The sequence below is a fragment of the Hyperolius riggenbachi genome, chromosome 1, assembly GCF_040937935.1.
Source record: "Hyperolius riggenbachi isolate aHypRig1 chromosome 1, aHypRig1.pri, whole genome shotgun sequence".
NCBI lineage: Eukaryota > Metazoa > Chordata > Amphibia > Anura > Hyperoliidae > Hyperolius > Hyperolius riggenbachi.
In genome coordinates, this window is record NC_090646.1 from 386,788,713 (window position 1) to 386,812,034 (window position 23,322).

Sequence of the window (23,322 nt, forward strand, 5' to 3'; positions counted from 1 at the left end):
CCTATTAAAGAGTAACTGTCAGGCTGCAAAAGCTAATTTAAACCTCTATTCTCCTGTGTTAAACAGTTTAGAAGGAAGCCAAAAAGGCAATACTAATGTTAAAAATCTCTCTATGATGTGTGCTGAACTGCAAGGCTGGTTATTCCCAAGCTTTGAAGGAGGCTGGCAGGACGCATAACAGATACTGCAAAGCATTCTGGGACTGCCTCTTCTCCCCACTGCAGTACCTTGGGTCATCCCCTTCATTTCCCTATCACGCCCTAAGGCTGCTTTCATTCACAGTGAGAAGTTACAGGCTCATGTTACAGCAGCTTTTAATAGCAGCCAGCACTGAAAAATCACAGGGCACATGTTCCGTTAGAGTATACTGCATGAGTCCACTATTGTTCCTAGCCACATGGCTAATTAATATTCACTGCACAGTAGTGTTGTCCATTAGGATCTTTTTTGTGAGTCATCAGGAAGCAGGGAGGATATGACATCACAATTGGCTTCATAGGAGACAGACAAACATGGAACCTGCCATGAGCTGTCAGGAGCATCATTCTCTGCAAATACTATATAAAAATTCTGTGAAATCTAAACGTGGACAGTGAAATGCATATGTAATGTAAGTACAGCCAATATTTAGCTACTGATATATGTGTTTTTTTTCTCTGAGACCCTAACAGCTCCTCTTTAAGCTCAACTCTGATCACACAAATATGTACCCTAATTGATAGTTTACTAACAACAGAGCCCAACTGTGGCCTTTTCTGCGCCTAAGTATCTGCAGATAAGAATTTGGTTTTAAAAATGTGATCAGGTGATCTCAAGCACCCCAGCTCAGCTCAGCAGGGTGACAGCAGGCATTGGGGATGTCGCTGCTAGTGTTGCTTAGTTTAGCAACCTCCAAGCTGTCTGTGAAAGTTCTCTTTCATCCAGGTCATAATCTAGCCAAAAGGAAAAGGAGCATGTTTCTACTGAACATTTTCAGACAGAGCCTGCGCATGCGCTGTAAGGACCCACAGACTTCATTTAGGAGTCGTGGATTCAATAGAATTGAGAGCGGGCATACCGGGAAGCAGAGAGGGGCCGGTGACTGTATACTCCTCCTCATATATGCTTAAAGCGGATCAGAGGTGAAAAACTAACTATAACAAGTAACTTGTCTATATATCTTATCTAAAGTTTACATAGTTTGCACAGCAAATCTAGCTGCAAACAGCTTCAACTGTATATGATTATTTCTTCCTGTGGCTTGAGGAATGCCCTATAAACTATATGAAAGGAACACAACTATGCAATGAGTAAAAGTGTATCTCGGATCCACTTTAAAAGCATACCCAGCCTATGCTCAGTGTCCCTTTAATCACTAATCTTTATTTCCTATGATGTGAAGGTGTGCACAGACATGTATGGGCAATTCACTTTAGCCATCAAAGGGTCTAGCCTTATTGAGACTCACTATGCAGATGTTAGTTGTTGCTGCATAGTGAAATGTGTGAATTGTAATTTTAGCGACAAAGCGCACCTTCAGCCATGCGACTTCAACAATTACGGTAACATCTGCATAGTCTCAATTAGGTCAGGAGTGAGCTGGAAAGTGTTCAGCAGAGGCTGACTATGCTGCAAAAAGTTAGAAGAGGGTCATGGTAATCACTATCATAAAACTAAAGGAGGAGTGCTTCCAACTGACTGGAAGTGAGCAGGCAGCTGTAGGCCATTGAGAAGGAGATTGAAGATCTATCAATTGAAGCAGCAGTAATACTTATTTTGCAAAACCTGCAATTTTTATACAAAGCTGTTTATGCATGATAAAAAAACAATATTCTATTAAATGCAGCGGAGGCTTTCTCATGTGCACAATGCAAGGCGCTTCTCGCTTACCTGTGACTCTTCAAGAAGGCCTCTCCGGCTGTCACATCGGTGTCCCCAGTCAGCATCTTGAAAGTAGTGGTCTTCCCAGCGCCATTAACTCCTAGCAGCCCAAAGCACTAAAAGTAACAGAGCTTCAAATAAGCCTTATGCTCTCAATAACAACATTCTCCTACCTAAGCTTTTGGCAGGATCCTCCCTTCCCTAGTGTATTATACATGATCGTATTCTCCTTTCTTATGACAGCCTCATACTTGTATTACTGGGCCAGTGGGCCTACCTAACCAGCCCCAAATCGCACGATCATGTATGTTGTACCCTGTTTGCATAACTTTGTCCTATGTTGTATAACCTTGTCACGTTCAGTCTGCCATCCTGTGTACCATTGTATGTATTTAATGTCCAGCACTACGTAATATGTTGGTACTCTATAAATCCAATAAATAATAACAACTTTATTACTAATATAACTTACACATACAGTTCTGCTTCCAAAACTTTTGTTTAAAAAAAAAACTGCTGCTAAACACCAATCAGTATATTGCATGTATTATAGTAGTAGACGTTTACAATGACCAGGCCTGAAAACCCTTCATATATGCACATCATCTGTATAACACATGATATTTATATCTATGGGTTTGACCCTTTATAAAGCAAGTGACCAGCAGCCAGTATGGAAAAAGCAAGTCAGAAGATGTGCCATAAATCAAACACGTCATTGTGGTGCTCTCTTCTTTACTGCCCAGTTTTTGAAAAGCAGCATTGGTAAGTAATCTTTCTAATAAAGCTGGATTACTTTTGAGACGCACCTTGCAGGTCAGCAATTTCTTCAGCTGAAAATCATGATGCATCTGTCTTATTATGAGGAACTCTAGGCGTGCTCTTACCTCTCCAGGAGGGATTCCCACACACAGTCTATCAACAGCTGGCTTTCTCTTTGTTCTATAGATCTAAAACAGAAAAACACAACAATTATTAAAGAGTGAAATAATCTATTTCCCAGTTATTTGCCCATTGCATGAGTCACTGCGGTCTCCCACAGGTGTATGTGTTGTTCGGTCGCCGGTGATTTGGGTGCAGTGCGAGCCGAATGACTGCTCACCCTGCTGCCTCTAAACTCGGCAGCGTTAAATACTATTCCCCCTCGGAGTTGTAGCAACTGAGAGGGAGGTGTGATTCAGGGTCGGATCCCCAAATTACTCTTGTGCGGAGCGTGCATCATAGCTAGTGCTATGACAGTGCCCAGCTCCAGCATTCGGTGCTGAGTGCCTTGCACCAAAGTTACCTGCTTTGTCCCACAGTACAAGGTGAGATTACTATTCACTACATCACATTGATACCCAATAACAATATATGTTATATAGACTTTTGTACTAAACTGAAAAACTTTTTCTAAAAACTCCTCTTATCCTTTGCTGCAAGTTCCAGCATCACCTTACCCGATTCTGGAAATACTATTCGGCCTATACTAATAAATGTACACACTACTAGGCAGATTAACTTATCCCCGATAATTTATTATATTCAGAAACATAACAGATGGCATTTTTGTTTCTGTGTTTTATTATGCTATAGTGTGCCCCAATCTAAAAATGACAAGTATGCAGAAAACACTCTATCTGGCCCTACAGCATTTATGGGGTAAGCTCATGGTGTGATGTTAGGCAGGTGTGATGCTTGCTTGTATTGTGCCTGAGGTGACATACTGATCACAAGCCAGCCAAAGGGAGCATCATCATAACTCAGCCAGTATGAGCATGTCCATACCTTAGTCAGTCCTTTGACTTCCAGTATATCACTCCGACCCCCCTCATTCATTATCCTCTGCCTCTCCCTTGCCACGTCTTCGTCCTCATCAATTACAGGCGGGAGCTTTGCCGTTACTGGCCTATGAAGAGATAGTGAATCAGCACATGCATTACATTACTACAGCATACTGTAAAGACTCTGTGAGGCTTTTTTTTTTACATAGTATCCTTTATGAAGTAACACTGTAAGCCTAGAAATATGCATGTTATATGATAAAAGCACAGAGTGGTAATTATTCTCCTCTCATTCATAAAGGCTTTCATAGAACAGATATGACCAAACAATAAGTAGTGTGAACAGGGACGGATCTAGACCAAGTTGCCCCAAGTTGCGCCTGGGGCAAGGTCAGGTTTTGGCGCCTAAACTGCCATTCCCCATCCACATTTTGCCGCCTTTTTAAGAATTCAACAAACTGCGCCTGGGGCAAGAGACCCGCTTGCTCCCCCCTAGATCCGTCCCTGAGTGTGAAGACCAAATCATATTTTGCACAGTTAAGATGCAAGGTGCCCAAGCATGGACTGTTTATTGCCAGATTGAAGGTCAGCTTCATTTAAAAAGACTATCTTTTCTAGCCAGTCTTAGGATTATTATTGTGCATTTATATAGCACTGACATATTTTCCACAGTGCTGTACATATTACACTGAACAATTTTTGTCATTAACCATCTCTCTGAGGGGCTCTGGCGTTCCTACCTAAGTCAAAGTCCAATGTGGGGGATAGCCCATTACTAACTTGCAGACCGTATTCTGGCCATGGGCAGCGCTACACACGCTGGGCACTGCCCCCTCCCCGGGAGTCACTGTGCCCCCCTGAGACCCCCCCTCTTCCCCTCTCAGTAACATACAGTTAACGGTTTCTAGGCTCCAGCAGCATACAATGAACAGGATAGGGTCTGTAAAAAAACTCTCCATGTTCCTCTTCCTCCTGTCTTGCCCCCCCCCCCTCCCCTTGCTTGTAGAGTGGTGAGACACAGGTTGGGGGCTGAAATGATTTGGCTGTGATCTGTCCACACAGGAGCAGCTCGCTAGCTAGCATGTCAGCAAACTAGCCAAGTACTTCTGTAGGTAGCTTTTCTTTAAAAATAGCACCGTTATTTGGTTCCTATCATTGCTGAACTAGTCAGCCTTATGGTGCCCATACACGATACAATAAAAACGTTTGATTTTCCCGTTTATTCGATCTAAATGATCGAATCGAATGAAAGTTGAAAATGTTTTTTTTTTCGATCAATAAATTAGAACAATTATCCCGTTTTCTTTTTAGAAAAATCTGATCGGACATGCTGGAAAAATCTTTATATTCTATCTAACAGAATAATCGAACTAAATTATCTAATCGAAAAAAAAATGAAAAATTGTACCATGTATGGGCACCTTTAATTTTATCATCTGAGCAAAAAATATCTAATGCTCGCCATACAAACATTGATTTCGATCACCCGAATAGGCCCCACCAGCCAGTTATCGTGCCCTCTTTGTGCCCCCAAAAATTGGAAGCTGGAGACACCACAACTGATTCTGGCCAGGAACCAAACAGTGGCTTAGCTACATAGTCATGAGCCCCAGTGCAAATAAAACTCTGCCCCCCCCCCCCCCCCCCAATGCAAATTTTACACTGACCCAACTCAGTGTATATAGTAATCACATAGTACAGATAGCCAAAACCATAACCGCCTTTCCAAGGACAGCCTCTATGTCAGACAGGTGTAAGCAGAGGAAAAGTAGTTGGTTTGTTAACTATTACCACTATTCAAAGCACATACTGAGGTGATCATTACCACGACAGCACCAATAAAGACATAATGCAGTGACTGGAGGAGGGCCTCATGTCAGCCCTTCCGCTCAAGAGATCCTGATGTGGCGGAAACCTCTGCATTCCATTGCTACACCACTGCATCCAAACCTGAGACTGTAGCACTGCAAGGAAAAAGTACTGCCGCCTTGCATATCCAGCCAGGCAACAGTATTATTTCTGGATTCCACCTTAACATGTCACCTGCATGCACACCGGACAGCAGATTAGCAATATGAAGCTAATGCCTTGTCTGATATACCAAGAGATAAGAATGAAGCATGGCATGCTAAACTAGGAAGAATTCTTTGACCAGCTGTGTACTGTAAAATAGGAATGTCCATTACCACACTGGCTGGGCAGAATCACAAAGTGTTTAACTGTTCGATAAGATGCCTTTCAAAGCAATATGACTGGAGTTCTGCTTAAGGCCTGGTTTACATGGGCATTAAACCCAGTGTTTGTCACTCAAGTGCTGTCCATTCAAATGAATGGACAGCGCTTTTAAAATGTTGGTACCTATTGCACACTAAGCTCTAGATTGTAATTTCAGTACTGGAATATTTTTTGGGAAATGATATTCATAAAACCACATCAGGACATGTATAAACAAGGTATATAAAGTCACAGTAGCAATGCACATATCAGACATATTGGCATACCTTGGCTTAATGAAGAAGCGATATTGGATCAGTAGGGTTATGACAAAGAAAACCACACCCTCTACAGCCATAGCAAAAAGATTCCGGCCAACCAGGTCCCAGGACATGGGAGAGACAAAACGGTTTTCACCTATACCAATAACATAAGGACACAGTCAGCTACTTCTTATAATACTCAACACAGTATTACAAAATAAAGAAAAAGTTATACAGAAAGTCACATGGACAATATACTACAGAAGCGGTGTAGACTTTATATAGAAAAAAACCAATAATATTAATATTACATTGAACAGTGTTATGGAATGAATATGTTGGCGCTTTATAAATCAATAATAATAATATATGAATATAATAATACCTATAATATCCAACATTTTCAATCAGTACATATATAAAAGTATTTTGTTTTTAATTTGACTCAAACTGCTGAGGTAAAATCAATGACTGCACAACCCACTATTATTATTATCAGTCAGCATGTATTAATGTACAGTACTTGGCCTGAGGCCAGAGAACAGTAAAGCACAGTCACTGGGCCACATTATGCAGTAAAGCATGTACAGAATATATAATGCATCATGGCTTGCCCTAGCACTGATACAGTAAGGGCCCGTTTCCACTAGTGCAGTGCGAATCACCGGGATTCCACCGCTGACGAAATCGCATGCGGATGCGATTCCGCGGGCGATTTTTGCCGCGATTTCGCATAGGCAGGGTATATGCGAATTTAACCATGTCACTGCCTGGTTCAATTTGCATTAGTTTTCATGCGAATTTGCACGCGAAATCGCGGCAAAAAACGGACGTGCGTTTTCCCTATTAAATGCATTATGTGCGAATCGCCTGCATTCCTCACGCAGGCGAATTCTGCAGGCTCTACCGTGCAGAAAAATCCTGCACAGAAAAACGCTCAGAAATCCTGACAAGTGGAAACAGTCCCATCCACTTTCATTGCCTATGCGAATTCGCATGCAGGCCACGCATGCGAATTCGCCCTAGTGGAAACGGGCCCTTAGAAATTAATAAGTCCAGTATGAGAAAACACTATATTAACATTTTAAAAGGTATGCTGATTCCTTTTAATGCACACAGATACTAAAAGTTCAGGCATACAAATTAAATTTGACTGAGATCGTAGCTATTGTCATGACTGGAATGTTTACAGTTATCTAGCATATCACATCTATGGAGGCAAATGCTCACATCGGATAGCCATAAAAATACTCACCAAATCGTTCTAGAGCATCTGCCATGGCCTGATTTTTCACCATATCTATTAGTCCTCTTCCCAAGCAGAAATGAGGGAATATGAGCAGCACTGACTTCAGTATATCATTTATGTTGTTCAGTTTCTGATTATTTTAAAAAAAAAAAAAACACTTTAGTAACTTAGACCTGACCATGCCATACACACAAAATAACCCCAATAGGCATAAAACAGTTACTAAAAAAATGCATATTAAAGAGGAACATGTTTCATCCATATATTTATTTAAATAAAGATACCGTTTTATTCTTCTGCACAAGAAAAAAAACAGCTTAGCCACACTTCCTGTATTTAGATGACAATGGTAGTCACACACTAATCATATTCTTGAGGGCTAGTAAATTTATAAATTGATGTCAATCATTTGGATTATGCATTGCCAGCTAGGTGCTAGTGCTCATGGGAAGTGTAGTCTAGCAACCTCCCTAGTCACGCTTAAAGGAGGATAGTGGGGCTAGAATAATAATGCCATCAGGATATTTTGACTGATGTTAAGCTATATGTAGATTTATTTAATTTTAATTTTGCAGCAAACAGAAGACGAGGGGGGTCAAGAATGTGTATGGGGGATATTCTAGAAGCAGAAGGTCAGAGTTCCTCTTTATTGCAAGTTAAAAATACCATAGCTGATCATAAAATACTTACATTGTTGGTAAATAGTTCAAGTACAAATGTGGCTACACTGCCATTGATCCCAATGAAAAGATTTACACTCGTCAGGACAACATAGGCTGTGCTGGGGATCTTGAAAAAAAAGGAAGCTGGGTACATCAGTGGTGTTATAGACCACCTGTAAAATTAAACCGTATATTGTATGAGTTATGCTGTCAAGGAATGGTCACATCAAATGTGGTTATTTTCAGTTTCACTAAATGGTTTCAACACATCTAAAAAAGTAATACAAGGAGAATAGAAACCACCAAAGCCAATATCTTACCCGTAAAGTAATAGTAAAAGGGCCAAGACAGGCAGATTGGAAGAAGATACATAGGAGTCTTGCTGGAAACAGATGAATATTATAATGACCAGGGTAGCTGGGACTATGTAATTACACTGCAAGAAAAAATATAAATAAATTATATTTCAAGTATAAAAAACACAATAATACATTACTAAAATGTCACCCCAATTTATATGGCCCTGTTAACTACACATAGCAGTTAGTAGTGATTTTTTTAAATGTCTTACCATATCCCAGACAAAGTTGGCCAACCAATAGATAACTGGCTTGACTCCACTGATGCACTGCATGTGCTTGGCCTTGCTTACTCTCTCCTGGATCAGGAACACCACAAAACTGGCCGGCACAAACGACATGGCGAATATGACACAGATGGAGACTAAGACATCCACTGATGTGGTCATCCTGGAGGAAGACATAAATCATTAATTACTTCATGTACCATCCAGAGATTTCATTCATACCATGTTAAAAAAAAATTAACCTTTTACCGGACAGTTCTGGCCCAAATTAATTTGCACCTGACCCCGTGATGACTGTAAGCCAATCACAGTAATCACAGTGTAAAAATAGGGCAAAGATGGCTCTAAAGTTAAAAAAAACTAACCCTTTTGGGACCATACAGTTCTGGCCCCTTAAGGACCAGAGCCATCCTTTCCCTGAGATTACAGTAATCACGGGGTCAGGAGCCAGTTAAATTAGCTCCTGACCAGCATACAGAGCTCAGCTGTGACTAGGACAGTTGATTGAGTCGGCTGCAGTGGAGCCAGAGCAGCGGAAGCAATTAGAACAGCATGAGTGCGCAGCGGTGAATTGTTGAAATCTATGTTCTGTCAGAGACTGAGAGCCACCTGCAGGACGTAGAACTATGTAGGTCCAGAACAGGCTAAACAGTTAAACACACTGTAAATGATATGCATTTTTTACTCTGTTAAGCTACACTTGTGAACCACAAGCTCCTAAAATATAATTCCTTCTGAGTAACTATCTCAGAACAAGTGTGCATAGAGTTATTCCCAACTGTTTTCATTAGTTGCATGCTTGTCCCAGATGTGTGAATCAGATTAATGAAGCCAAAAGATCAGCATTGCAGCCAGTTTCCATTTTTTACACTGTAGCTTCTATATTCTTCTCACACTCCTGCAGGAATCAAATCTGATAAAGGCTTATTATTAGCCAAAAGCTTGCTTTTTATTTATCTCTAAGTTTGCCAATAAATGGTATCATCCTGCTTTTACTGATGGCTAACGCAGAACAACACTCTACTGCTCACTCTCCTGTGTAAAACTAAACTGGAAATGAGTTTAGCTTTAAAAACTATTTGAAACACATTTTAAGACTTTTGTAATAAAGTACCAAGAGAAAAATACTACTGAGTGGCTGAATAGTACTCAGGAATGTTAAGGTGCGCTACGTGTTAAATATTGTATATCTGTGGTTACAGCAGGTAGTCTGCAAAGCATATGTCCTGTGGCTTAGTACTCACAGTGCAACCTCCGATAGCTGTTCCTTAGTGAGATTTAAGGGGTGGTTGTAGGCTGTGATTCCATACTTGGTAGGGTCCATTCCCTCAGGTAGCTTGGAGCGTAGGATGGCATTGTTCATCACATTCAGAAAAGATGTAATAGCATGCCAGCCTTTGTTGTTAAACCACACCTGTAATAACATAACAACAAAGCTGAATTGACGCCATTCAAGTATAGTTGAAAACTAATTTCAATCACAGGAACAAACATCATTTTAATATCTTGAGGACCACAGGTTTATACCCCTCCTAGTAACCAGGCCATTTTTTTTACAATTTGGCACTTCACAACTTTTAATGGTTTATTGCTCGGTCATAAAACTTAGCACCCAAATGAATTTTACCTCCATTTCTTCTCACAAATAGAGATTTCTTTTGGTGCTATCTGATTGTGGCTGCTATTTTTATTTTTTAATGAATCAAAAAAGACCTACATTTTGTAAATATATATATATATATATATATATATATATATATATATATATATATATATATATATATATATATATATATATACAGATTAGTTAATTGGCTTTTCCTTTAACCACCTTAGCGGTATGGACGAGCTCAGCTCGTCCATTACCGCCAGAGGGTGCCGCTCAGGCCCTGCTGGGCCGATTTTGATCAAATAAAGAGCAGCACACGCAGCCGGCACTTTGCCAGCCGCGTGTGCTGCCCGATCGCTGCCGCTCTGCGGCGATCCGCCGCGAGCAGCGGCGAAAGAGAGTCCCCCCAGCCGCCTGAGCCCTGCGCAGCCGGAACAAATAGTTCCGGCCAGCGCTAAGGGCTGGATCGGAGGCGGCTGACGTCAGGACGTCGGCTGACGTCCATGACGTCACTCCGCTCGTCGCCATGGCGACAGGAGAAGCCAAACACGGAAGGCTGCTCATTGCGGCCTTCCGTGTTACTTTTGGCCGCCGGAGGCGATCAGAAGAACGCCTCCGGAGCGCCATCTAGTGGGCTTTCATGCAGCCAACTTTCAGTTGGCTGCATGAAATAGTTTTTTTTTTATTTAAAAAAAACCCTCATGCAGCCTTAATAGAACGCCAGGGTGGTTAATTGGCCCTAGACTAAGGCCACATACACACATCAGACCATAGTCTTTTGAAAATGAAAGATCACAGACCAATTTTACCCCCTTCCATGTAGTATGAGAGCCATACCTACACAGTCTATTCTATGGTGCTGAACTCCCCCCCAAAAAAATCTTTGCAAGATGCTGCACACACAGATGCTGTACACAAAGATGATGTACAGACACAAAAGATCAGTATCTGCAAAAGATCTGTTCCTGCCAAAGATCCGTTCCTGCAAATTGCATTCATAGTCTATAGGATCTGCAGATCATCATACACACCTTGTTTAACTGACATTCATCTGCAGATCAGACAATCATCTGCAGATCTGAAAATCCATCCTGGTGGATCTGATCTGCAGATGAATGTCTGTTAAACAAGGTGTGTATGATGATCTGCAGATCTCAGACTATGAATGCAATTTGCAGGAACGGATCTTTTGCAGGAACAGATCTTTTGCAGATACTGATCTTTTGTGTCTGTACAGCATCTGTGTGTGCAGCATCTTGCAAAGATTTCTGTCTGATGGGGAGTTCAGCTCCATAGAATAGACTGTGTAGGTATGGCTCTCATACTACATGGAAGGGGGTAAAATTGGTCTGTGATCTTTCATTTTCCAAAGACTATGGTCTGATGTGTGTATGAGCCTTTAGGCCACATATGGCTCTCATACTACATGGAAGGGGGTAAAATTGGTCTGTGATCTTTCATTTTCAAAAGACTATGGTCTGATATGTGTATGAGCCTTTAGATACACACACTACACTATCCTTACATAGACATATGGCTATGGCAGGGATAAGATTGTGAGCCACTCTGAGGGACAGTTAAGTGACAAGACTAATCTCTGTGTAGCACTCCGTAAGATGTCAGCGCTATATAAATATTACAATGGTTAGTACTAAAAAAAACAGCCTGGCAGCACTGATCGCTGGCTGGCAGGCTGATCGCTGGGGCCTTTTGTGATTACTGGCAGGAGCTTGCGCTCATGCGAGTTCCCCTCAAATCTCGCTCTCCGCAAGATGACACCATATGTCGTCGCTGAGACCCGAGAAAGCCGCTCTCCTGCCGTCATCCTGCGTTAGGTGGCTGGGAAGTGGTTAAAGCTAGTAAGGATCCAATAACACCTAAAGCAGTGTGGAGTGGTGTACACTGCACATCCCTTTGTATTGCCTCTACCTCAACACTGCCTGGACTTCCCCTTTCAATACACAGGCACTGCTCACACCACTCTGTGCCCAGGTGAATTCTGAAACCCTAGACGAGGAAGCCCCTTCAATTGTATTAACTAGCCACCAGCAGTAGTGTAAGACCTAAGGAACAAACAATATATTTTGGTTGCTGTAAATTTGGCAGGAAGAATAAATATGTACATACCTTTACATTATCTTTTGCATCCAGGCCTTTCATGAAAGTCCCAAAGCTGTCAAGGAATCGGTTGGCAGCACCATTCTGTAAAATGCAAACGTATATATCTTTATTTATATGTGTTTTCATGGGGGATAAAAATCCATGAATATCACATTTTACATCAATAGCCAATATTGGCATGGGCAGCTTGATAAAAGCCTTGTGGCCGAAACAGCGGGCTGTCACATTTTGTGTGATGCCGATCTCAGAGGCATATCTAGGCAAAATAGCATCTATGGCAAGCAATCAAATTGCGACCCCCCCACTGTGCATACTGCACATGTGAGGTCCTGTTTGTGCGTCTCCTTGACCCTGCTGCGGTGGCCAGGAGCATTCTGTGCTTCGGCAGTTAGTAAAAGCTTGCAACTGTGCAGGTGCAGACCCGTCCAACACGTGCGGCCAATCAGAGAGGAGCTGAGGGGATGCATGGCCAATCAGGAGTCCTCCGACTGAGGAAGTGAGGAGCGTCGCTGATGAATAAGCCTATACTGTTCGCTTATCCTGTGACAGAGCCTGCTTATGGGGAGGTCAGATGAGATGGTCATGGCACGGACTGAGGCTCAAGGCACACTGGCCCTGGAGGCCAGGGCAATTTGCACCCACTGGGAGAGTGCTTATGCAGGTGCGATGCCTGCACCCCATCAGATAAGCCACTGGCCGATCCTCTGTTGCTATTGTTGGACTGTGACTCCTTTTATTACTGTGGTGCAGGTGTGGGCACACCCATTACAATTGGGCTACATTTTAGATATCACATTTTACATGTGCTAATGATTTTACACAACATGAAATCATTTGGGCTTGATTCACTAAGACAAATAGCATGCCTTAACAGAGTTAACACAGCTTATCAAAGTCAATACGTCTTATCGCAGTTAACATGCCTTATCAGAGTAGCACAGCGAGCGCTACAAACTTATGCCTGCTAATTGGCAATGACGAGAGCTTCACTCGTCCTGCCCTGAGCCCATGTGGGTCCAATCACTTTAAAGGACATTAACCCCGCACATTGATAAGCCCAATAGACTGCCTGTCACTTGACAGGCAGCCTATTGGGCCGGACGAGTGGAGCTCTCGTCATTTCCAATTAGCAGACATAAGTCCGTAGCACTTGCCATGTTACCCTGATAAGGCATGTTAACTCTGATAAGGCACACTATTTGTTATAGTGAATCAACCCCTATGGGTCTTATCTGCTCATGCCGCCTAGGCAGCAATGACCTACAATCAGAAAAAAATACCCTTTGGAAACGATAATGGAAAAAGAAAAGCCAAATGTTTTGTACCTGTGCCAGGACCAGGCGTTTCTTGATGTGCTTGATTGAGGCCAGGACTTCTTCGCTTGGTGGTAGTGCTGGGGAACTACTCGCTCCCAAGGAGAAGCCACCATACCTGAAGGCCAAATATTACAGATAAATAGATAATACACATACACTAACAATGCAAAATAATACTGTTTAGGCTCCTTTCCCACTAAATGTTGTGCCGTCCGTTCTGAAGGACCGCACATAGGATGCGAAATCCGGTTTGCGCACACGTTAGTAAGAGGAAGAACTCCAACCTTGGGTTAGAAACCGGCAACGATACAGTCAACCGATGACCAGTATCCAACAGGTACACCCCCCCCTGTAGATCCAAGAACCAAACACAGAAAAAGGACACGGCACTCATAGGCTGTATGCAGCAATAAGCTGTATTGGAGCAGATGTAAACACTACATATTTCGGGCGGAGCCTTCCTCAGGTGTATCCCCCACAGTCCAATCAGGTAATAATTGTGCACACGTTAGCTAGTGGGAAAGGGCCCTCAGTGCTTATAGTAATCTAATTTTAAAATATTGAGGTTCACTTATTATACTAAAGAATCCAGTATTATTAATGAAAAACATACCTAAACTCGTTTACCCAGATTTTATTCTTCAAGCTACAATAAACAGAAAAAGATATTAACAAAGAGCATAATTTGAAAATAAATAATTTAAGCAGCATTTTTTAACAAGAAAATTAATCATAGGAAATGAGGAAACCCTCTTACCTTTTTCCTATAATCTGTGCATAGGTCTTCACTAGGTAATCTGATATGTTCCTGCCTGTAAGATTCTGTACGATGTCTGATGTGTTTTGCTTCTTCTGTTTGAAAAAAAGTAAAAAGGAAACGCAAATTTATTTTTCCAGCTAAGCAAGAATAGTTTTCTGAATCTATTTAATAACAAAATGCTGTATATATAAAGGATAACTGATAAAATGAATATGCTAAATCAATACAATTACTATGCATGATTAATTTTACCCCCATGGAGTGATATGGAAAATCTGTCTGTCTGCTGCTCCTGCAACTTTCACATGTCTCTCCCTACAAACACTCCATTATTGCTCATCCCTGTGTGTGCCTATATGATATCTGAGACCCGTATCACATATCTGTCATCCATTATCTACACTTGAGGTCTAATCAATGATGTGGCATAGACAAAAAAGAAGTAGCAGGAAGTGATCAGTTTAGACTTGATAGACAGCATGCTAGATAAACAGATATGTATCTAATAATTACTGCTAGCCAGGGGCGGACATACGGCCGTGCAGGCCGTGCCGCCGCACGAGGGCCCCTGAAGTTCCGTTTTCTTCAGGGGCCCATGGCATTAAGTACTTTTTTTTTTTTTTTTTAATATTTTTTTTTTTTTTTATTATTTTATTCCCGGGGGCCCCCCGACTCCTATCCTCCCTCCCTCCCTCACCTCGGGGGCCCCCTCCCGATATGCGCGGCGGGAGAGCGAGCGAGCGGCAAATGCAGGAAGGGCTCTCCAGGCATCCGCTAGAGGCCCAGCCGCTTGGTCTCCAATATGTCTCCAGTTGGAGACATATTGGAGACTCAGCGGCTGGGCCTCTAGCGGATGCCTGGAGAGCCCTGAAGACTTCCTGCATTTGCCGCTCACTCTCCCGCCGCGCATATCGGGAGGGGGCCCCCCGAGGTGAGGAAGGAAGGGAGGGAGGGAGGATAGGAGTCGGGCCCCCCACCCGGATAGCTACCCACCCGGCTACCTACCCACCCGGCTACCTACCTACCCACCCGACTACCTAACCACCCACCAGGCTTCCTACCTACCTACCCACCCGGCTACCTACCCACCCACCAGGCTTCCTACCTAACCACCCACCCAACTACCTAACCACCCACCCGGCTACCTACCCACCCGGCTACCTACCCACCCACCAGGCTTCCTACCTAACCACCCACTCAACTACCTAACCACCCACCCGGCTACCTACCCACCCGGCTACCTACCCACCCGGCTACCTACCTACCTACCCGGCTACCTACCTAACCACCCACCCGGCTACCTACCTAACCACCCACCCGGCTACCTACCGGGCTAGTTACCAACCCACCCACCAGGCTACCTACCCACCCACCCGGCTACCCGGCTACCTACCTAACCACCCACCTGGCTACCTACCTAACCACCCACCTGGCTACCTACCTAACCACCCACCCGGCTACCTACCGGGCTAGTTACCAACCCACCCACCAGGTTACCTACCCACCCACCAGGCTACCTACCTACCCACCCACCAGGCTACCTACCCACCCACCAGGCTTCCTACCTACCCACCCGGCTACCTACCTACCCACCAGGCTACCTACCCACCCACCAGGCTACCTACCTACCCACCCACCAGGCTACCTACCCACCCACCAGGCTTCCTACCTACCCACCCGGCTACCTACCTACCCACCCGGCTACCTACCCACCCACCAGGCTTCCTACCTACCCACCCGGCTACCTACCTAACCACCCACCCGGCTACCTACCTACCCACCCACCCGGCTACCCACCCACCAGGCTTCCTACCTAACCACCCACCCGGCTACCTACCTAACCACCCACCCGGCTACCTACCGGGCTAGTTACCAGCCCACCCACCAGGCTACCTACCCACCCACCCGGCTACCCACGCACCCACCAGGCTACCTACCTACCCACCCACCGGGCTACCTACCTACCTACCGGGCTAGTTACCCACCCACCCACCAGGCTACCTACCCACCAGGCTACCTACCCACCCACCCACCAGGCTACCTACCCACCCACCCACCAGGCTACCAACCCACCCACTCAACCAGGCTACCAACCCACCCACCCACTCACCCACCCACTAGGCTACCTATCCACCCAACCACCCATGGGAGCTGCGCGCCGGATGGAGGCTGGGACAGGAGGTCTGCTGCTGCAGGTGAGTAAATGTTTTTGTTTTATTTATATTAGCAGGTGTATGTTCTGGGCAGGTCTGCCACATGATTGCATGTATTTTCTTCGCAAATCTGCCGACATGATTGCATGTATTTTCTGGGCATATCTGCCGACATGATTGCACGTATTTTCTGGGCATATCTGCCGACTTGTTTGCACGTATTTTCTGGGCATATCTGCCGACTTGATTGCATGTATTTTCTGGGCATATCTGCCGACTTGTTTGCACGTATTTTCTGGGCATATCTGCCGACTTGTTTGCACGTATTTTCTGGGCATATCTGCCGACTTGATTGCACGTATTTTCTGGGCATATCTGCCGACTTGATTGCACGTATTTTCTGGGCATATCTGCCGACTTGATTGCACATATTTTCTGGGCATATCTGCCGACTTGATTGCACATATTTTCTGGGCATATCTGCCGACATGATTGCACGTATTTTCTGGGCATATCTGCCGACATGATTGCACGTATTTTCTGGGCATATATGTGTATTTTCTTGAGAAAACCTGCACAATTATGTGAATTTTCTGGGGAAAGGGTCACCAAAACTTGGGCCCACTGTCTTTGCGTTGCACTTTTCAAGGGAACCTGAGGTGAGAATAATATTGAGGCTGCCATATTTCTCTCCTTTTAAGCAATACCAGTTGCCTGGCTGCCGTGCTGGTCCTCTGCCTCTTATTCTTTCAACCATAGACCCTGAACAAGCATGCAGCAGGTCAGGGGTTTCTGACAATATTGTCAGAACTGAGAAGATTAGCTGCATGCTTGTTGCTGGTGTAATTCAGTTTATTACTGCAGCCAAATAGATCAGCAGGGCCGCCAGGCAACTAGTATTGTTTAACCATCCTGGCGGTATGGACGAGCTCAGCTCGTCCATCACCGCCGGAGGCTGGCGCTCAGGCCCTGCTGGGCCGATTTGCACCAAATAAAGTGCAGCACACGCAGCCGGCACTTTGCCAGCCGCGTGTGCTGCCCGATCGCCGCCGCTCTGCGGCGATCCGCCGCGAGCAGCGGCGAAAGAGGGTCCCCCCAGCCGCCTGAGCCCAGCGTAGCCGGAACAAAAAGTTCCGGCCAGCGCTAAGGGCTGGATCGGAGGCGGCTGACGTCAGGACGTCGGCTGACGTCCATGACGTCACTCCGCTCGTCGCTATGGCGACGGTGTAAGCAAAACAAGGAAGGCCGCTCATTGCGGCCTTCCTTGTTTATTCTGGGCGCCGGAGGCGATCGGAAGAACGCCTCCGGAGCGCCCTCTAGTGGGCTTTCATGCAGCCAACTTTCAGTTGGCTGCATGAAATAGTTTTTTTTTAATTTAAAAAAAACCCTCATGCAGCTGCCCTGGCGATCTTATCAGAACGCCAGGGTGGTTAAAAGGAAATAAACCCTCACCCCGGGTTCGCTTTAAGTTACAGTTAGCTCCGCCCTCATCCGGTCATTGCCACGCCCATTTTTTTGCCGCGGCGCTACGCGCCGCAGGTTCTGTCCACTAATTTTTGCCGCGGCGCGCTTCGCGCGCCGCAGGTTGTAGCCACGCCCATATTTTGCCGCGGCGCGCTATGCGCGCCGCAGGTCATAGGGGGCCCACAATTACAATTTTGCACAGGGGCCCACTGCTGGCTGTGTCCGCCACTGCTGCTAGCTGTGTGTTGCAGAGTTCATGGGGAAACCTGGTCAGTTTGATAAGCTTTGGCAGGTTCTGATATGTTGTGATCACTTCCTACTTTAGCTCACATGATCATGCCCAGCAGATCAGAGCCTTATAAATCGATCACTTAATCAAATTGATTGCATGTTTATTCATTAGCAGAAAGTGGCATGGGAAAGCACATTTAAACAGGCTATTATGGGATTCACTGATACCTTTGGGAAGGGGGCATATTAATGTAAATTACCAGGGCCAGATTTAAGACTCAAGAGCCTATACGTCCAAAAGATCCGATGCCTTGAGGTTTGCCTCCCGCAGATACTACACCCTAGGACAGGGGTGTCAATCTCAAATTCAAAGTGGGCCAAAATGGAACACTGGGACCAAGCCATGGCCAACCTCAATGTCTAATGGCTATTTCCCTCCCTTATAAAGTTTCCTGGTGTCTAATGAACCCTATCCTTCCTCCCTGTTACAGTTCTCTAGTGTCTAATGCACCCCCTCCCCTTTAAAGTTCACTGGTGTTTAGTGGTCCTCACTCCCCTATACAGTTCCCTGGTGTCTAGTGCCCCCCTCCCCTATAAAGTTCCCTGGTGTCTAGAGGCCCTTCCCTCCCCATACAGTTCCCTGTTGTCCAGTGCTTTCCCCTTCCCTCCCCCATGTGCCTTCCTTGGTAATCTAGGGCTTCTCCTCCAATATAGCTTCCTTGGTAGTCTAGAGAGGGCCGAGATGGTTCTGTGGTCCAGATTTGAACCACGGGCCAGAGTTTGACATGTATGCTCAAGGACATCTTTAAAGAAGAAGCGATTATAATGCCATACAAAAGCCATGAAAAGGACCCTAGATTACATGTGTGGCCAACGTAGCCACATGAACAAGTAATTGTGCACAATTCATATTGACAATATGCAGAAAGCAGCAGGCAGAGGAAGAGGGCAGGGGTGTCCCTATTAAGCCACCTCTTTAGTGCCAGCACAGTGCCTAGTTTGCCCATCAGACCTGTAAATACGTGCATTGCTGATCTAAGGACAATTGTAAGGTGATTTAGTGCATTCATGAGGTAAGCTTTGTTATCTTTGAACATTCAGTATGTACACATCACAGTTTTGCTCAATGAATTTTGGTAAACAAGCATGTATTTTATGTCAATGAACAAACGACAGTAGTTCCCAACTACTGCTGAATGTAGTCGTCAATACAAGCAATGGCAGGACACATTGTTCTGAGGAGTGAGCCTGTGACCAGTGTGGAGGACAAACTATACTGTTTGTATTAGGTTGTTTCTGAACAGCAATGATTAATGTACTTGATGCAAGACAACACAATCCAGGAACTAAAAGTTCACTAGGAAACATGCTGCATAATACATCAAATACATTACCAGTCCCATACACATCTGTCATTTACATAAAAAAGTTATAGGAGTTTTGTTTTTGAATCAAATCTGTCTACAAAAGTATATACTAGAATAAAAAAGTGCAGAGAAGAGCCACTAAGCTAATGAGGGGCATAAGGGGGACCTTAGTTAAGGTATTGAATTTGAAACAAATTTATTTAACCTTAAGAAAAGAAGATGATGAGGAAATTATTCAAAGTCACCACAAAATAGTCAAATGGCATGCCTTGAGGTTCAAAGAAAAGGCGTTTAAAGCAGAATTAAATTAAAAATGTCTCTTCTTCTCCAACACTTCCCTGGCACTAATGTAATTAGGAAGAAAATACTTCTCTTACAAAAGGAACTGTGCCACACTGAGCTCAGTGAATAATTTGTTCTTTGATCTAAGAATTGAGAAGATAATGCTAAGCAAACCGTTATGCATGATAGCTACATTGATTGTAAGCAGCAGAATGTTGTGCTTTTTTTTACTGTACAGCTCTGTATATACTGGATATGACATCCCCATGTAACATGACTTTTTCCAGTTTTTGCTGTACTTTGAGCTGCAGGTGCTTTTTACACACTTTGCAGTAAAGACAAGCAGGATAATTATAAGGAGTTGGAAGATAGCTTCTTATTGTACACTCTGCCAAACTGTAATTCCTTTTTAATGTACAGGTGTGGAAAGGGGATGAGTAGGAGACACCAACCAACAGTGTTCATTCATGCCAGCTGTTCAGTGATCTGGTATGTTGGACCACTAAATAATGTTATGGGACACTGTATGAAAAGAGATTTTTGCAAGATTATCACACAGACGATCCTCACATGCAATGGAAGTCTAATTTATGAATATAGTCTAAACTTTACAAATGAAGTAAACGTAAACTACCCTAATCCATTTAAACAATTGTAAGAATTGTATACCAAAGTCAGTATTCACTATATGGTCTATGTAAGACGGACTACCTCTGCAATCTAAATTATACAAAGTACAAACATACAAGAATATCCAGTGTACTTTAATAATTAGTGAAAAGACGCATTCACTGCCATGGTACTATGATTGCTTCATACCTGAAATGGAGGCATCCCGCCAGCACCAGGTGGACAGACTGGAAGCATCTTCTTCACATTCTCGTTGCTGCACTCGCAGGCTGGAGAGGGATTTTCCATTGTCCAGTTACCATTGAGAAAAAGTTCTTCTACAGCTTCAGAGACAAACTGAGTTCTCCATTCTCTGTCTTCATCAGAGCAAGTGACGCCTCTGTAAAATACATATCAGAGGGTCACTACATCCACAATTAGCAATGAACTCGCTGGCAGATGCTATAGCAGCATAGAGTTTCGCACAGCCCAGGTATAGCTGTAGTAATGAGAGCCATAGATGTGGCGAGAAACTCTCCCCCAGAAACTTTAACAACCCAGCAGGAAACTCTCCCCGAAAGACTGTCCCAATGACCAAAATGTCACTTTAATGTACTAAAGCCAGATTGAAGGCCCAACACCGACTAAACCAGTTTAAAAAGTTTTGGATAGCGTGGGTAACGTTTTTCTATCTATGCCTCTGTTGGGGATAATTCCCCTCTATTCCTGTCCTGCCAAGACCCACATTGTGAATTTAAATGGTGCCAACATCACAGAAGACAAGGAAATTCAATGTGAGTTTTTAACTATTTCCCACTGTGAAAGATAAAAAAAATCATTTTCTCTATCCATGTTGGTTAGATTTGCCCCAGTAGTTCTCCTGATGACATAACTGATGACATAACTGAACAGATAGTTTTGAAACAAAAAAAAAAGAACAGATAGTGAAGGAAAGCTAAACTAATAGTTCGGACCTTTCACACTGTGTGTGTGCAATCCGCATGATAACATAAAAGTCTATAGACTTTCATGTTACTATTTACAGTACAGCTGATCATTCCCAGGTGTTGCAATGTAACATGGCTGGGAACATTTCATCAGATGACACATGTGTTTTGGCAACGGGTTCTATTGTGCTGCGGCCATCGTCATATGCACTATAGCGCACCACGACGCACAAGGCATGAGTCAGTATCGCATGCATGAAATTGTCTTGGTGCCTGCGTTTTATAGTGTAAAAGAGCCCTAAAGAAACTTCTGATGGTTGGAATATAGACTACAATTCTTATTCCCTATAAACACCAACAAGTTCTGCATGTAATACTTTAACAAGAATATTTATCGGCTTAGATTTTGGGTGTCACTGCCCTCCCCAGATTATATGAATCAGCTACTCGACTGGCTGTGGCAGTGGCTCTCTGCAAGTATGCAAGTCACGTCTCACTTTAGTAGCCGCATACTTGTTCCCGTTTTGTAGCTCACAATACAAAAAAAAAAGAACAGGAGGAAACTAGTGTTTTCAAAAGTGTATAAATATGACATCTTCCACATTTCTATCACTGCAGGCTTCCGTTAACCCTTTTCCACTCAGTTTTTAGGAAGATTTTAAGGGTGTATTCATACATGGTATAATTTGACCACTAGTCCACCGAAATTGTTCTGCCCTCTGGGTTAGTAAGTATACTTCTATATAGCGCTAAGAAAGTACAATGTTCCCTGGAGTGACACACATTCTAATAATAAATGGGAACAAGGTCATACTTACGGAACTGAATATCCATCCATGCATGCAGTTCCAAATCCAGGTTTTCCAAGCAAGGCATTCAACAGAGCCTCAGTACCAGGGTCCTCCGGGGCATCATTACTGCACAAAACACACAGAACAGAAGTCACGGAAGGCTTACTCTGCACTGCTGGAATGCAAATATTGTATATTATTCTTCACAGATACATTCATATTAAATTCTCCCTCCAGGTACTCTAATGCATATAATATTACACATCATTCATTCAAGCTGTACAATATACACATTTCAGTTTTGCTTATTAGAATGGCGAATAAGAGAAGCTCTGAAAGATCGCTTTCTTTGTTTTTGTTTGATTCTAATCTTACTTCTTAACTACTATAGGCTGGTAGGAAAATCTACACCACACTTGTGGCTGCTGAAAGTGTACTTGAGACAGTACACATTGCATTATTTATACTTACCTGGGGCTTCCTCCAGCCCCATGAGGTGTGGGGGCTCCCTCCCCTTCCTCCCTGGCTGCTCTGTTTTTTCTGTGGTACCCGCTGGTATTTTTGTAATTTGGGGCCAGCCCTCCTCTTCTGCACATGTGTAACAAGGCAACGTGCGTGCCTACCCCCCCCCCCCCCCCCGACCCCCTCTCCCCTCCAAGCGTACCCGCATACTCAGAAAAGGAAGGCTGGCCCCAAATGACACAAATACAGTAGGCTACCATGGTAGAAAGGAGCATCCGGGAGGACGGCGAGGGAGCCCACACAACATTTGTTTTAAAAGAGAATAAGTATGTTTGCCGCCTCTTTTGCTACTCTTCGATGTATGGTCTGGCTGGAAAGAGTGATGAATAGCACCCTTCATGTACACTTACTGATCCAGTTATATAACCTACCTGAAAAAGGTATACTGTTCATCGTACATCCAGGGCTGAAGTTCAAGGGTGGGGTATTTACCAAAAGGGGGTACAATCAGGCTAAACATCAGTGCAATCAGGACAAAGACAGCTGGCAGCACAATCTGAAAAACAAACCAGAAATGAGTTATTTTTCCAATCTCTGCGTATAATGTAATAGA

At 43.8% G+C, this 23,322-nt stretch overlaps 1 protein-coding gene across 4 annotated transcripts in view; it reads right to left on the bottom strand.

The window, feature by feature from the left end:
* ABCA1 (ATP binding cassette subfamily A member 1) overlaps window positions 1-23,322 on the bottom strand; it is a 154,886-nt gene that overhangs the window by 14,040 nt on the left and 117,524 nt on the right. For all 4 annotated transcript variants that reach the window (XM_068234425.1, XM_068234428.1, XM_068234427.1 and 1 more), the window contains 16 exons: window positions 23,141-23,265; window positions 22,275-22,373; window positions 20,720-20,909; window positions 14,401-14,495; window positions 14,257-14,289; window positions 13,653-13,758; window positions 12,334-12,408; window positions 9,842-10,011; window positions 8,583-8,760; window positions 8,332-8,447; window positions 8,040-8,184; window positions 7,356-7,479; window positions 6,125-6,254; window positions 3,628-3,748; window positions 2,748-2,810; window positions 1,870-1,976 (listed from right to left, as the gene is read on the bottom strand). In XM_068234425.1, coding sequence (XP_068090526.1) covers window positions 1,870-1,976; window positions 2,748-2,810; window positions 3,628-3,748; window positions 6,125-6,254; window positions 7,356-7,479; window positions 8,040-8,184; window positions 8,332-8,447; window positions 8,583-8,760; window positions 9,842-10,011; window positions 12,334-12,408; window positions 13,653-13,758; window positions 14,257-14,289; window positions 14,401-14,495; window positions 20,720-20,909; window positions 22,275-22,373; window positions 23,141-23,265 — 1,877 coding nt within the window. The remainder of the gene's footprint in view (window positions 1-1,869; window positions 1,977-2,747; window positions 2,811-3,627; window positions 3,749-6,124; window positions 6,255-7,355; window positions 7,480-8,039; window positions 8,185-8,331; window positions 8,448-8,582; window positions 8,761-9,841; window positions 10,012-12,333; window positions 12,409-13,652; window positions 13,759-14,256; window positions 14,290-14,400; window positions 14,496-20,719; window positions 20,910-22,274; window positions 22,374-23,140; window positions 23,266-23,322) is intronic.